We start from the raw sequence: 15408 nt of genomic DNA, 5'->3' as shown, positions 1-15408 counted from the left end.
TGACACTTGGATACTGAATTTTGTCCCGTTTCCATAGGAACATGCTGCATACCTGGCCCTTTATGGCTGGCCACACCTTGTGCATTCCAGTGAAGACTCCACCATGCGCTGTTTCCCCACCTCTGTATTGCCAGATAGTGAGTTCACCGATCAGATCTGAGCTCTTATTGCAAGTGGAGGGGGGATGACCGCTTCAGGGCAGGCGGGACCCAGGCTCATGGATTCTGTGTTTCCAAGCCTGTGCTTGAGCATCCACACTGCATTGTAAACCTGGTCTTACAGTTGCTGGACCGGGGTCTCCCAGTCATGCTAACGCACCCACTGCACAGACCTGACTCAGATCTGTGGCTTGAGCTGTGCCCACACGGCCAGACGACAGGGCTTGGAATCGAACTGCGGCAGGACTCGGATCCTCGCTGGGCAGGACTCAGATCCTAGCTGGGACCCCAGGCTTGAGCACCTGCATGTTGACCCAAGTCAGACTGATTTGTGTGTGAACAGAAGGAGGGCTTGGGCTGAAACCTGAGTCTGAGCCTGGGCTTAGTGTGCAGTGGAGACATACCCAAAGAGACTTAGACCCCACCTCCCAATTCCCTGCGAATTCCAATGGGAGTTGGGCACCTAACTGCCTCATCCCCTTTGAAAATCTCAGCCTTTACCTGAGCAATTTTCAGGCCTGAAAAGACACTGAAAATTAGGCTTTAAGGCTTCCTACCTGCTAGGCTAGCTAGTGCCTGGACTACTGTGTGAGAATCGCTTTGACTGCTGTTTGATTAGTAGCAGTAATGTTGAAGTCCCATTGAATCACGGATGTTAGCAGGTGGCCTAGGCCATCTCCCTGTAAATGCTGGGTGATTCCCAATTGCACATTTTGGCCCAGATTCACAAGGGTACTTTGGCTAGTCTGACTTCCTGTATATCACCCCACACACTAAGCCTATTTGGTGGTACCTTCTGGTCTTCAGCTTTATGCATAGGTGCCGACTTTCCAACATGCCGTGGGGTGCTTGACCCGCGGCTCTGCCCCAGGCCCCACCCCCACTGCCCCCTTCTTCCAAGACCCTGCCCCGCCCTTGCCCCACTTCTTCCCACCCCATTCCGCACCCTTTCCCCAGAGCGCTGTGTCCTCGCTCTTCCCCCTCCCTCCCAAAGCCTTCTGCATGCTGCAAAACAGCTGATCGTGGCGGGCGGGAGGTGCGGGGAGGGAGGGAGGCGTTGACCAGCAGGGCTCCTGGTGGGCAGCAAACACGGGGAGGCGCTCTGGGGGAGCTGATGCGGGGGCTGCCTGAGCACCCACCATTTTTTCCCCATGAGTGCTCCAGCCCTGGAGCACCCACGGAGTCGGCACCTCTGGCTTTATGTCTAGGAGACTGTGAACCAACGCCTTGATTTCAATGGGCATTAGGTTCCTAAGTTCAATTGTGAACATGGCCTATGTTCTCTAGTGTTCACTTCCCGGTGTTTGCACCATCCCACACGATCGGATTTCGTTTGCCCTCTTTTGGACGCTCTTGCTGTGTCAATCTCGCCCTCTCGGAATTTCACCCCCTTGCTGCACCCAGCCGGCAGTGAGAGGTGTGACTTACGACGCTTGTGCGCGGCCTAGGGAAAAGACTTTAGTGTTGGCTGGGCATCCCAAAGGAAATGGATTCACTGTCCCATGTGTTCAGCATGTCAATTAAATTAAAGCTGCATTACGCAGTAGCGCTAGCAGGGTGGCACTAAATCAATCTGAACAGGATGATGTGAACAGCTAAAAAGGGCAGGGATGGAGGAACTGTGCCTGGCTCGGAGTCACTTGCGTGCGCTTGGACCAGGAGACTGACAGCTCTGTGCAACACAGCTGGGCCTGGACATGCTTCCTGGGAGGTCACTGTTGCTTTTTCCAGGAAAAACAACAACAAAAAAGATGCACTGAGTTAATAGCACAGCTCTAAAACCAGATCTTGTCCCGCTAGATCCTAGATGAGCTGCATAAGGCCAGCAGAGAGCTCGCCAGTGCAGTGTAGGGCGAACATAAGCATCCCCATGCTGCCGTCCCTCCCCACCCACTGGCAAGCCCTGCTGTGCCGGTTGTGCCAGGAGAGGATGGCACATGTCAGGGAAGGAAGGCAAGTGGTCATAATGCTGGGCCCTTATGGAGATTCTGGGCTACAATGTTGCCCCAAGGCTACTCTGAGAGGCTGCCTCACTTCGAGCAGTTTCTGGAGTTGTGCTCTCTTAGATTTTCAGAGGTTGTGACCTCTGCAGCAGCCCAGAATCAGGGCCTTCGGTGTTGTGTCACTCAGGAAATGCTTCGTAGAATCTCAGCCAGCCTTCCTGTGTGGCCTCGGGCAAGTCACTTGGCAAAAACCAAAACGCTATGCGCCTCGGTTTCCCCATCTGTAAAATGGCATAATCCTCCCTTTCTCTCAAACCTTGTCCATCACATCTAAGGATATTATAAGATATTGGGGTATGGACTGTCTTTTACTATGTATTTATACACTGCCTAGTAAAATGGAGCTGTCTGCTCATCTAGACTGCTAGGTGTTCCTGTATTATAAATAAATAATAAAGGTGTGGAAAGATTTCAATACCAGCCTCCTCCTTTATCAAGCAAGGAGCATGATGTGAATGCCTAGATCAATACATCCCACCTTTGAATATATTAGTTTTTAAAATAACACAGGGCTTAGCAAGGAGGGTATATAACAATAAACATATCTTGTGATCTTCCCCTGATCTTTCTCTGCTGTCTTCCACACACTCTCTCCTTCTCCCTGTATTTGTTGGCATCCTTTCCTGGGTTATGCCTTTGTTTAAATCGCAAGCTCCTTGTGGCAGGCATTTTATTTGTAATGCACCACAAACACTTGTGCAACCATGAAGCATACCAGCAATAGCATCTCTGTTTGTAGGAAATGATGTGAACTGTATGTTGCTGTGGTTAAGGGACTAGAAACGTTAGTCTCTAACTGCTAAGAATTTCAATGAAAGCTGGGAGACTCAATTCCTTTGAGGATCTGGGCTTAAAGTTTTCTCAGTGCTCTGCACCTTCTCTTCAAAAATATAAAGCTGTCAGTTGTCATGTCTCCATGGGACAAAGAAATTAGAGTTTCCTCAGTTTGCAGGCTAGCTGGGATTTAGCCTTATTTAATAATCATAAAAAATGAAATTGTACTTACAATAACGTAATGTGGCCAGTAGGTGCCACTGTACCCTCGCTCTGTCCTTGGTGCTGCCTAGCTCAAGTCAGCCCAGTGCTCCTTACACAATATCCATTATCTGTAAAACACGGCACTAATTCCGCACAAGCCATGCTAGCCTCCTTTAAAAACCAAACGAAACTGCCCTGTTCTGTTCACTCCCTCTGAAGCACCTGGCCCTGGCCACTGTCGGAAGACAGGATACTGGGCTCGATGGACCATTGTTCTGACCCAGTGTGGCCGTTCTTCTGTTCTGTAAGTTCTCCCCCAGCCCTGTATCCCTTGGGCAACCAGCACTGCCTGGATGAGTATTGCTCTAGCCCAGGATTTGCTGGGCATGCTGGACTCTTCAGTTTAAAAGCTGGTTTCCATCCCATCTCACCTCTGACATCCTCCCATCCTCCCCCCACAAACAAACTCTGCTGGGTTAAACAGAAGGAAGGAGCCTAACATGAATCTCCATCCTTTGGTTCCATGTGCCTTGTTAATTTAACTTGTTCAGAAAAAGCCACTGAAACAATCAGGGGTGCTGGAACCATTTGTATTGAGGGGGGCTGAGAGCCATTGAACCAAACTGTAAACCCTGTCTGTGACGGAAACCACTTCCAGCCAGGGGGTGTGGCAGCATCTATGACTATTATTGGTAATTATTTGTATTACTGTAGCACCAAAAGGCCCCAGTCTGAGCCACGTTGTGCTAGGCACTGTAGAAATTCTGATGTAAACATCTGATGAAGTGAGCTGTAGCTCACGAAAGCTCATGCTCAAATAAATTGGTTAGTCTCTAAGGTGCCACAAGTACTCCTTTTCTTTTTAGAAATTCACAGTAAGGTTAGGTATGTCCACATTACAACAGCCTGGAGGTGTAAGTCCCAGGGCCAGGAGACAGACACCCTTGCTTTGCTGGAGCAGCATGGCTATGGTGACCCAGGCAGTGGCTTGGTCGAGCCTCCCCAGTAGGTAGCTGGGGGTGGGGTGGGACTGTACTTGGTGGCTAACCCAAGACCTCACCCATGCTGCTGCAACCATGCTGCTATTTTCATGCACTAGCTAAAGCAGAGCTCACATGGGTATGTCTTCCTGAGCTGTGTATGACACCTCCCAGCTGCTGTGTAGATGGACCCTAACCGCCCCTTCCCCATCCTCCCGAACAGTTTGCAATCTAAATGCAAGTATTACCCCAGCTCGCCCACCCAGCACTACACAGAGCAAATACTCCAGAGTAAAATTCTCTCCCCCCACAACCTCCCTAGGTTGTGGTTAGAGCAAAGCAGCGTCTCTGGGCATCTCTCCCTGGGCGTCTGAGTGGAATCGTTTAGTGCCATCAGGCAGCACCCGAGAAATGGTGCCAGTTCCCTGCACCTCCCCACATTGCAAAAGCTGCATTCACAGCATGACAGCCCTGCGGGGCACCCCGGGCCACCCGCCTGGCAAAGGGTGGTGGTGGCGGCAGACACAGCGAAAGGGGGGCTCCGGCCGGGAACCCCGGTTTGTTCTCCAGCTCCTTGCTGTACACGGTTAAAAAACGAAAGTGGTGGCGGCCGCTGGGCTGGGGGTGCCCTGGGGTGAAATACCTGCCCGAGCTGTGCTGGGCCCCTCGGGAAAGTGCTGCTCAGGGCAGGGGGTGTAACAGCCGCAGCCTCCTTCTGCTACCCCCCCTGGAGAGATGGGCAACACCCTCGGGGATCAACACCCCTAGCACAGACACAGGGGACCACTCCCCCCCCAGGATCTCAACACCCCCACGCGACACACAGAGGGATCATCCCCCCCCCCCAGGATCTCAACATCCCCACGTGACACACAGGAGGATCACCCCCCCCCAGGATCTCAACACCCTGTATGACACACACAGGGATCAACACCCCCCAGCACAGACACAGGGGAGCACCCCCCCACCCCCGCCCCCCAGGATCTCAACCCCCCCCACCCCACCAGTGGAGATCAACAATCCCCAGCACCGACACAGGAGAGCAGCACCCCCACCCCCCCCAACACAAATACGCAAAGATGATTAACAATTCCCCGTGGCCACAGGACACATATCGCGCGTGCACACACTCACACAACTCTCCCCCCCACCCCCCGCTCAGCACACGCGCACGGCCCCCAACACACACTCATTCTCTGAAACAGGTGATGAATAACCCCCGCCCCGCTCCGGTATTTCCTGCCCAGCCTCCCCCCTGCTGGTGGGTTGAGCCGCTCCTCACGGGGCACAGCCCGGCTTTGGTGCAGTGCCCGGGCCAGGGGGTGAGCTGGGGGAGGGGGCACGAGGTGTCGGGGGGGGGGGTGGACGGGCAGAGCACCGGGGGTGCAGCGCTGTGTGTGAAAGGGCTGAATGGAGCGGGAGTAGGGCGGGGGGTGTGTGTTGTGTGAAGGGTGACCAGGGACAGGTGTGTGCGTGTGTGAAGGGTGACTAGGGAGGATTGTGACTAGGGAGGACAGGTGTGTGTGTGTGTATGGATGGTGACCAGGGAGGGGTGTGTATTGTATGTGTGAGAGAGAGAGAGAGCGAGCGAGCGTGTGTGAATAGTGATGAGTCAGGGTTTTGTGTGTGTGTGTGAGAGAGAGTGTGAATGGTGACCAGGGATGTGTGTGTGTGTGTGAATGGTGACCAGGGATGTGTGTGCACATGTGTGAGTGGTGATCAGGGAGGTGTGTGTGTGTGTGAATGTGAATGGTGACCAGGCAGGGGTGTGTGTTTGTGTGTGTGAATGGTGACCATGGAGGAGTTTGTGTGTGTGTGTAACAGAGAGAGAGAGGGTGAATAGTGATGAGGGAGGGTTTTGTGTGAATGTTGACTAGGGATATATGTGTGTGTGTGAGAGAGAGAGAGAGTGTGAATGGTGGCCAAGGTGAAAACCAGCAGGATCTTATTTGGGGGATAAGGCAATAGGCTGTGTTTATTGTGCATACAGAAAGACTCAGAGAATCAGAGTAAGCAATCAGTTCTAGCTATAACATTCCATTCACTCACACATTCATACACACACACACAAGTTCTGCAAGGTTGTTCTTATCGTTACCAGCTGAGGAGTTGCTTGTGCCAAGTCACTGGCCAGGTGGCCTGGACACGAGGAGGGAGCCGGGCCTTGTCAGATGCACATCTGATGCTCCTGGAAGTTGGTTGCAGAACCAGACCCAAAGCCCTCAGTCTTTTGGGTCTGTCTTTATAGGGATTCATCTTTTCTTTTACGGCTGAGAAAGTCATAATGTTGCTCTGGTCACCCACCAAAATGAGAGAGACAGATGCAGCCTAAGTTCACATCTCTATTGCTTTCTGAAGTTCTCATCCCTCTTGAATATTACACGTACACGTGAACTAGAAACGTTAGTCTCTAACCGCTAAGAATTTCAATGAAAGTTGGGAGACTCAATTCCTTTGAGGATCTGGGCTTACGTGTATGTCAGACAAGTCCATGGGGTTTGCCTCGTTATGCTGTTCTCATGTTTAAAGTTTCAGAGTAGCAGCCGTGTTAGTCTGTATCTGTAAAAAGAACAGGAGGACTTGTGGCACCTTAGAGACTAACAAATTTATTAGAGCATAAAGCTTTCATGAGCTACAGCTCACTTCATCAGCGTTAGTCTTTAAGATGCCACAAGTCCTCCTTTTCTTTTTTCATGTTCAAAGTGATAGTCAATCATGCAGATGACACAGCGATGACTGTTGTTATCTTGTTCTTCGCCCCCCACCCCTGTCCTTGGGGCAGTTAGGGGTGGATTCGGGTGTCCCCTCAGGATTATCAAGTTATCTTTCCCAGCGCATTCTTCGGCCAAACGGTCCTAGGTATCCTAAATCTGGTGCCTCGACCTTATATTACCCATTCAATCACACAACCACAATCACACTCTATTTCACTTAACATATATTCTATTACATCTACATTTTATTATCTATTCATTCTTTAACATAACCACTCTAAAATCTTTGGGGCGTGACAGACTTCAGTAAGCCTATTCATACCACTTGGGACACATGAAAAGAAAACAAGCAACATAAGAACACAAGAGTGGTGGGGTAAACAAATCTTTCTGAGCTCAGGGAAAAAGCAGTAATCTTATCGCTTTAGAAGAGACTTTTTGTCTTGGGGTGTGGCTTTTACAACTAACACAGACCTTGTCAACTCCTCTCAAGCATGCGGAATCTGTGCTTTCTAACGGTCAGGCCAAATCCGGGGTCTGTTCCTCGCTTCCCATAACATAAATGTATCAATCATTACGTTAGTCCAAAAAAGGGGTGTATGGGTGTGAATGGTGACCAGGGACACGTCTCTGTGTGTGCGTGCATGTGTGTGAATGGTGACCAGGGAGGGGTGTGTGTGTGAGGGTGTTAGTGGTGAGCAGGGAGGGGTGTGTGTGTGTGTGTGAATGGTGACCAGAGAGAGGTGGGTGTGGGGGTGTGGATGGTGACCATGGAGGGAGGGACGTGTGTGTGAGTGGTGACCAGGGAGGGGAGTGTGTGTGTGGGGTGGTGTGAGTGGTACCAGGGATGGGTATGTGGGTGTGTGTGTGAATGGTGACCAGGGAGAGGTGTGGGTGTGACGAGGGAGCGTGGTGTGTGTGAATGGTGACCAGGGAGGGGAGTGCATGGGTGTGAGTGGTGACCAGGGAGGGGTGTGAAGGGGTGTGGGGGTTAGTGGTGACCAGGGAGGGGTGTGGGTGTGAGTGGTGACCAGGGAGGGGTGTGTAGGGGTGTGGATGAATGGTGACCGGGCAGAGGTATGGGGGTGAGTGATGACCAGAGAGGGGTATGTAGGGGTGTGGGTGTGAGTGGTGACCAGGAAGGGGTGTGGAGGGGTGGGGGTGTGAATGGTGACCGGGGAGGGGTGGGGGTGTGAGTGCTGACCAGGGAGGGGTGTGTCGGGGAGGGGTATGAGTGGTGACCAGGAAAGGATGTGTCGGGGTGTGGGGTGACCAGGGAGGGGTGTGTAGGAGTGTGGGTGTGAGTGGTGACCGGGGAGGGGTGTCGAGGGGAGGGGTGTGTCGGGGTAGGGGTGTGAGTGGTGACTGGGGAGAGGTGTGGGGGTGAGTGCTGACTGGGGAGGGGTGTGTCGGGGAGGGGTGTGAGTGCTGACCGGGGAGGGGTGTGTCGGGGTGGGGTGTGGAGGCGTGGGGGTGTGGGGTGACGGGAGGGGTGTGAGTGGTGACCGGAGAGGAGTGTGTTGGGGTGGGGGTGTGGGGTTACCGGGGAGGGGTGTGTCGGGGTGGGGGTGTGGGGTGACGGAGAGGGGTGTGGAGGGGTGGGGGTGTGAGTGGTGACTGGAGAGCGGTGACTGGGGAGGGGTGTGTCGGTGTGGGGTGACCGGGAAGGGGTGTGTGGGGTGACGGGGAGGGGTGTGTCAGGGTGGGGATGTGAGGGATGTGTCAGGGAGGGGTGTGTCGGGGTGTGGGGTGACTGGAGAGGGGTGGGGGTGTGAGTGCTGACCGCGGAGGGGTGTGTCGGGGTGGGGTGACCGGGGAGGGGTGTGGAGTGACGGGGAGGGGTGTGTCGGGGTGGGGGTGTGAGCGGTGACTGGGGAGGGGTGTGCCGGGGTGGGGTGTGGAGGGGTGTGGGGTGACCGGGGAGGGGTGTGTCGGGGTGGGGGTGTGAGCGGTGACTGGGGAGGGGTGTGTCGGGGTGTGGGGTGACAGGGAGGGGTGGGGTGACCGCGGAGGGGTGTGTCGGGGTGGGGGTGTGAGCGGTGACCGGGGAGGGGTGTGAGGGGGAGGGGTGGGGTGACCGGGGAGGGGCGTGTCAGGGTGTGGGGTGACGGGGTGGGGGTGTGGGGTGACCGCGGAGGGGCGAGTGGGGACGAGGGAGCGGGGTGTGGGGTGACTGGGGAGGGGTGGGGTGACCGCGGAGGGGTGTGTCGGGGTGGGGTGGGGGTGTGGGGTGACCGGGGAGCGGCGAGTGGGGGCGAGGGAGCGGGGTGTGGGGTGACCGGGGAGGGGTGTGTCGGGGTGGGGGTGGGGGGTGACCGGGGAGGGGCGAGTGGGGGCGAGGGAGCGGGGTGTGGGGTGACCGCGGAGGGGTGGGATGACTGCGGAGGGGTGTGTAGGGGTGGGGGTGGGGGGTGACCGGGGAGGGGCGAGTGGGGGCGAGGGAGCAGGGTGTGGGGTGACTGGGGAGGGGTGGGGTGACCGCGGAGGGGTGTGTCGGGATGGGGGTGGGGGGTGACCGGGGAGGGGCGAGTGGGGGCGAGGGAGCGGGGTGGGGGGTGACTGGGGAGGGGTGGGGTGACCGCGGAGGGGTGTGTGGGGTTGGGGGTGGGGGGTGACCGGGGAGGGGCGAGTGGGGGCGAGGGAGCGGGGTGTGGGGTGACCGCGGAGGGGTGTGTCGGGGTGGGGGTGAGGGGTGACCGGGGAGGGGCGAGTGGGGGCGAGGGAGCGGGGTGTGGGGTGACCGCGGAGGGGTGTGTCGGGGTGGGGGGTGACCGGGGAGCGGCGAGTGGGGGCGAGGGAGCGGGGTGTGGGGTGACCGCGGAGGGGTGTGTCGGGGTGGGGGTGGGGGGTGACCGGGGAGCGGCGAGTGGGGGCGAGGGAGTGGGGTGACCGGGGAGGGGTGTGGGGTGACCGCGGAGGGGTGTGTCGGGGTGGGGGGTGACCGGGGAGGCGAGGGAGCGGGGTGTGGGGTGACCGCGGAGGGGTGTGTCGGGGTGGGGGGTGACCGGGGGAGGCGAGGGAGCGGGGTGTGAGCGGTGACCGGGGAGGGGCGTGTCGGGGTGGGGGGTGACCGGGGAGGCGAGGGAGCGGGGTGTGGGGTGACCGCGGAGGGGTGTGTCGGGGTGGGGGGTGACCGGGGAGGCGAGGGAGCGGGGTGGGGGGTGACCGCGGAGGGGTGTGTCGGGGTGGGGGTGTGGGGTGACCGCGGAGGGGCGTGTCGGGGTGGGGGGTGACCGGGGAGGCGAGGGAGCGGGGTGTGGGGTGACCGCGGAGGGGTGTGTCGGGGTGGGGGGTGACCGGGGAGGGGTGTGGGGTGACCGCGGAGGGGTGTGTCGGGGTGGGGGGTGACCGGGGAGGCGAGGGAGCGGGGTGGGGGGTGACCGCGGAGGGGTGTGTCGGGGTGGGGGGTGACCGGGGAGGGGTGTGGGGTGACCGCGGAGGGGCGTGTCGGGGTGGGGGGTGACCGGGGAGGGGTGTGGGGTGACCGCGGAGGCGAGGGAGCGGGGTGTGGGGTGACCGGGGAGGGGCGTGTCGGGGTGGGGGGTGACCGCGGAGGCGAGGGAGCGGGGTGTGGGGTGACCGCGGAGGGGTGTGTCGGGGTGTGGGGTGACCGGGGAGGGGTGTGGGGTGACCGCGGAGGGGTGTGTCGGGGTGGGGGGTGACCGCGGAGGCGAGGGAGCGGGGTGTGGGGTGACCGCGGAGGGGCGTGTCGGGGTGGGGGGTGACCGCGGAGGCGAGGGAGCGGGGTGGGGGGTGACCGCGGAGGGGCGTGTCGGGGTGGGGGGTGACCGGGGAGGCGAGGGAGCGGGGTGGGGGGTGACCGCGGAGGGGTGTGTCGGGGTGGGGGGTGACCGGGGAGGGGTGTGGGGTGACCGCGGAGGGGTGTGTCGGGGTGTGGGGTGACCGCGGAGGCGAGGGAGCGGGGTGGGGGGTGACCGCGGAGGGGTGTGTCGGGGTGGGGGGTGACCGGGGAGGGGTGTGGGGTGACCGCGGAGGGGTGTGTCGGGGTGGGGGGTGACCGCGGAGGCGAGGGAGCGGGGTGGGGGGTGACCGCGGAGGGGCGTGTCGGGGTGGGGGGTGACCGGGGAGGGGTGTGGGGTGACCGCGGAGGGGCGTGTCGGGGTGGGGGGTGACCGGGGAGGCGAGGGAGCGGGGTGGGGGGTGACCGGGGAGGGGCGTGTCGGGGTGGGGGGTGACCGGGGAGGCGAGGGAGCGGGGTGGGGGGTGACCGCGGAGGGGCGTGTCGGGGTGGGGGGTGACCGGGGAGGCGAGGGAGCGGGGTGGGGGGTGACCGCGGAGGGGTGTGTCGGGGTGGGGGGTGACCGGGGAGGGGTGTGGGGTGACCGCGGAGGGGCGTGTCGGGGTGGGGGGTGACCGCGGAGGCGAGGGAGCGGGGTGTGGACGCGCGCAGGGAGGGCCGGTTCGCACGTGGGCTGACGCCGGCTGCTCCGCGGCTCCGGCTTGAGCCCGGGGCTATAAAGCGAGCCGGCTGCGAGGGAGGCAGCGCGGCGGCAGGAGGCGGCAGGAGGCGCCGCTCCCGACCCCGCGCTCTCGGGCTGAGCCCGGCTCCGAGGGGGACGCCGCTCCGGCTCCGAGCCGCCTGCAGCTGGAGGGACCAGCTCCCGGAGAGCGACGGGGACCCCCCCACCTTGTGTCCCGCTCCTCGCTGCGCCGGCTGAGCGCCTCGCCTCGCCTCGGATTTGCTTTCCTGCCGGACACTGCGGGGGGGGTGGGGGAGGGAAGATCCAGCCAATCCCCCCCCCCTGGACAATCCCCCCCCCGCTTCGCCCTCCCCCTTAGCTGGACCCCTTGATTAACGCGCCAGACCCTCCCCCGCCTGCCCTCTCCGCACAGGTAAGGCGAACTTCATTTCGGAGCCTTGAACAGGACCCGAGAACTCTTCCCAGCCGTGCGGAACCTGCTCTGGGCGTGGAGCTGGCGTGGGGGGGGGGAGGGATGGAAAGCCTCTGCCCCCCCAAAGCCGGCTGGAAATGAAGCAGATTTCACCACGGGGAGGGAGGAGCAGCCGCTTGCTGCTTATAAAAGACCCGAACAAACCAAGGGGCAGAGACGCTGCCCTCCCCCTCGCGCGGCCGCTCTCGCTCTAGGAAACAGAAGTCATGGGAGCCAGAGGCTGCTGCGGATTGAATTAAGCTTCGCCGCTCGCTCCGCTGGCAGGAGGCGACAGACCTGCCAGGTGCAGCGGCCGGCCCTTGAGTTTCGGGGTGACTCCTAGCAGGGGCCACGGCAGGCTCGGTTTGATGTTTAACCTGGAGAACCCGTTCACGGAGAGAGGGCGCTTCCTCTCTGCCATGGAGTACCAGCACCAGCTGGAAGAGGAGGGTTACCCGCCTCCTGGGGGCAACGGGAGCCTGAATGAGAGTGACGCCGGGCCCAGGGGAGGCACACCGTACCCTCTCCACACCACCCTCACCCTTATCAGCCTGGCGGGGCTGCTCATGCTCTTCACCATCTTTGGCAACGTGCTGGTCATCATCGCCGTCTTCACCAGCCGTGGGCTCAAGGCCCCCCAGAACCTCTTCCTGGTCTCCCTGGCCTCAGCTGACATCCTGGTGGCCACGCTGGTCATCCCTTTCTCGCTGGCCAACGAGGTGATGGGCTACTGGTACTTTGGCAAGGTCTGGTGTGAGATCTACCTGGCCTTGGACGTGCTGTTTTGCACCTCCTCCATTGTGCACCTGTGTGCCATCAGCCTGGACCGCTACTGGTCCATCACCCAGGCCATCGAGTATAACCTCAAGCGCACGCCGCGCCGCATCAAGTGCATCATCTTCATCGTCTGGGTCATCTCGGCCGTCATCTCATTCCCGCCCCTCATCTCCATCGAGAAGAAGAACGGGCAGCAGGCCGACCGGGCAGCGGGGTGCAAGATCAACGACGAGAAGTGGTACATCATCTCCTCCTGCATCGGCTCCTTCTTCGCTCCCTGCCTCATCATGATTCTGGTCTATGTTCGTATCTATCAGATTGCCAAGAGGAGAACTCGGGTGCCCCCCAGCAAGAGAGGAGAACACCCCAATAAAAGGCAAAATGGCTTGGCAGATAAGGAGGAGCTGCCAGCAGCAGCCAAGCTCAATGGGGAGAAGGTGACGGAGGGAGAAGGAGGGCTGGAGAGGGAACTCAATGGCATAGACATGGAGGAGACTTCCTCCTCGGAGCACAATGAGAACCACCAGTGCAGGAAGCAAGGGAGGCCCCAGAGATGCAAGGGCAAGACCAAGCTGAGCCAGATCAAGCCGGGGGACAGCTTGCCCAGGAGGATGGAGGAGGAGAGGAACGCCAAAGCGTCCCGGTGGAGGGGCAGGCAGAACCGGGAGAAGCGCTTTACCTTTGTGCTGGCGGTGGTGATCGGGGTCTTCGTCATATGCTGGTTTCCCTTTTTCTTCACCTACACGCTCACCGCTGTCTGCAAGAGCTGCTCCGTGCCCGACACCCTCTTCAAGTTCTTCTTCTGGTTTGGTTACTGCAACAGCTCTCTGAACCCTGTCATCTACACCATCTTCAACCACGACTTCAGGAGGGCCTTCAAAAAGATCCTCTGCAGGATAGACAGGAAAAGGATTGTTTGATGAACAGACCGTTTTCTGTCAGCTTGACTGGTGCCTAAAGGCTCTCCGTGTGAGGGTGATGCACAGCTGCCTTGGGCTGGACTTGCAAGTGGATAGTTTCCTCTGACACGCAGGTGAGACCCCTTTAAAAACTGAGATGAAACTATTAAAACACCAAGCAGCAGCGACAACAAAGCAAGCAAGGGAAACCCACAGCCTCAGCATTTGGGTTTGCAAGTGGATCATTTCTGGCTTTGGATGGGGTCATGACTTATAAGCTTGACTCTTTAAAAATGTCAATGAAATTCAGAAATCAACAACAAAGAGAAAATACACAGGCCCACATGAACTATTTTGTGGATGTATAATTAACTTTAAACTTCTTGTAAAAATACAGTATTCCATCCCTGAGATCCCTCTGCCTTAATTTTTGAAAGGCTGTCAGCTTTGAAACTATGCTTTAAATAGTCTTGACAACTTGAAGCATAAAACTATTGGAGCCATCTCCTCAACCCTGCAGTTCAATAGTATTACCAAGATTTCCAATGTGCTATTGGATTTTTGGCCATAAAGCTTGTAAGCGCAGACCTGACCATATTAGAGAATATTTTTCTGTACCTGATTCTGTTTCCTTTTTGTGCTCTCTATTATTTAGTATTGCTGAAAAGGTAACGTTCCTCTTTCTGCTAACTGAAAAAAAAAAAAAAAAAAAAAAGAAAAGAAAAGAAAGAAAGACTTAACAGTTTCATATGCAATCAGAACTGACCTAAATGATTGAGAACAATGAACTCATTTTGCTTGCAAGGTGATGCTCGAGAACAATCATGTTCTTAAAGAGTTAATAGAAAGTAACATCCCGTTACCACGGAAATGTGTTCAATGCTAACTTGTTTTCCCCACCCCTGATTGTAAATAGATAACATGATATGTAACCTGATATTTACTTTAAAATGTTATCTGATTTGTATTTATTTTTGACATTTTAATTCCTGCTGGGTTTCCTGCACACAAAACCGGGTTTCATGCACAAAAGCAGTTCTGCCTTTTTGAGTAACCTAAGATTTAAGTTTTTAATTTTCTAGTTTCATCTTCAGTGGAGACTGGCAAACTGTCCGTTTTTTGATCTGAATCTTATACAGGACAACCCTTTAAAACAGGAGAAACTTACATACAGTTTCTCCTATATTTTATAGTGTAATTATACTTTTTAAAAAATGTGTAAATATCATATTGGAATGGGAAAGAAAGAGTTACTTTTGAAAAAGTGGTATTTTATCTATTATAAAACAACAAATCTAACATCCTTGTGCCATGAGGAAAACTTCCTGAAGAATATTAAAAAGGAAATAGTTCTTTGCCATTCACAATAAACTATGGGGAAACCTTTTAACGTTATAACAACAGCTTCCTTTAAATACTGACGGGTCATAGAAACGATGTGAAAGATGAAACATTTGTTTCAATTACTCCATTGTAAACTGAATTTGATTGGACAGCAGCTATCAAATGTACAGTAACAGACTTAAAGGAGAAAGAGAGCTTTTTACTTCCAAGAGTGTTTTATTTCTTTTACTCTTGTTTTTGATGTAATTAACTCCAAAGGTCCCACGGTGAATTATGGGAGTTGGACACCAAAGTTTACAGCCACATAAGTTTGCAAAGCTGAATCCTTGAGAGGTGAGGGGGGGGGGGGGAAAGCAAGCTTTCCTTTACCTTTAAAAATAAAAAGTCAGCAGCAGTTGCTATAATGGATTTTTATTAAATAAAAAAGTTTCCAGATTAAATGTGAAATAAACTTGAAAGAATATTCTGTCATCGGTACTTTCGACAGTTCACAAGTTTCAAAACTCTACATCAGCTGTGGGCTTAGGCTCCATAAATGGTGTCGTCAGAAGAGTCACTTGTGTTTTCCAAAAGGCATTGCTGTACCTAATGCTGAACAATGGCTTAGTTCATTGTGCAGTGACATAATGAGTCCTTGAGCTGCTGCTTTCTTTTCTCATGCC

The 15408-nt window shown here is 56.3% G+C and overlaps 1 protein-coding gene across 1 annotated transcript; it reads left to right on the top strand.

The window, feature by feature from the left end:
- Positions 1 to 11316: 11316 nt before the first annotated feature.
- Positions 11317 to 14955, top strand: ADRA2A (adrenoceptor alpha 2A). Its single transcript, XM_073354381.2, has one exon. The coding sequence runs from the start codon at positions 12095 to 12097 to the stop codon at positions 13421 to 13423; it is 1329 nt and encodes a 442-aa protein (XP_073210482.1). The 5' UTR covers positions 11317 to 12094; the 3' UTR covers positions 13424 to 14955.
- Positions 14956 to 15408: the final 453 nt, after the last annotated feature.

This window comes from Lepidochelys kempii, chromosome 7 (assembly GCF_965140285.1).
Source record: "Lepidochelys kempii isolate rLepKem1 chromosome 7, rLepKem1.hap1, whole genome shotgun sequence".
Lineage (NCBI taxonomy): Eukaryota > Metazoa > Chordata > Testudines > Cheloniidae > Lepidochelys > Lepidochelys kempii.
This window is presented reverse-complemented; position numbering and strand designations above follow the sequence as displayed.

Bases quoted from the DNA above. Each gene is read 5' to 3' on its own strand.
- ADRA2A (XM_073354381.2), top strand. From the start codon at position 12,095: ATGTTTAACCTGGAGAACCCGTTCACGGAGAGAGGGCGCTTCCTCTCT.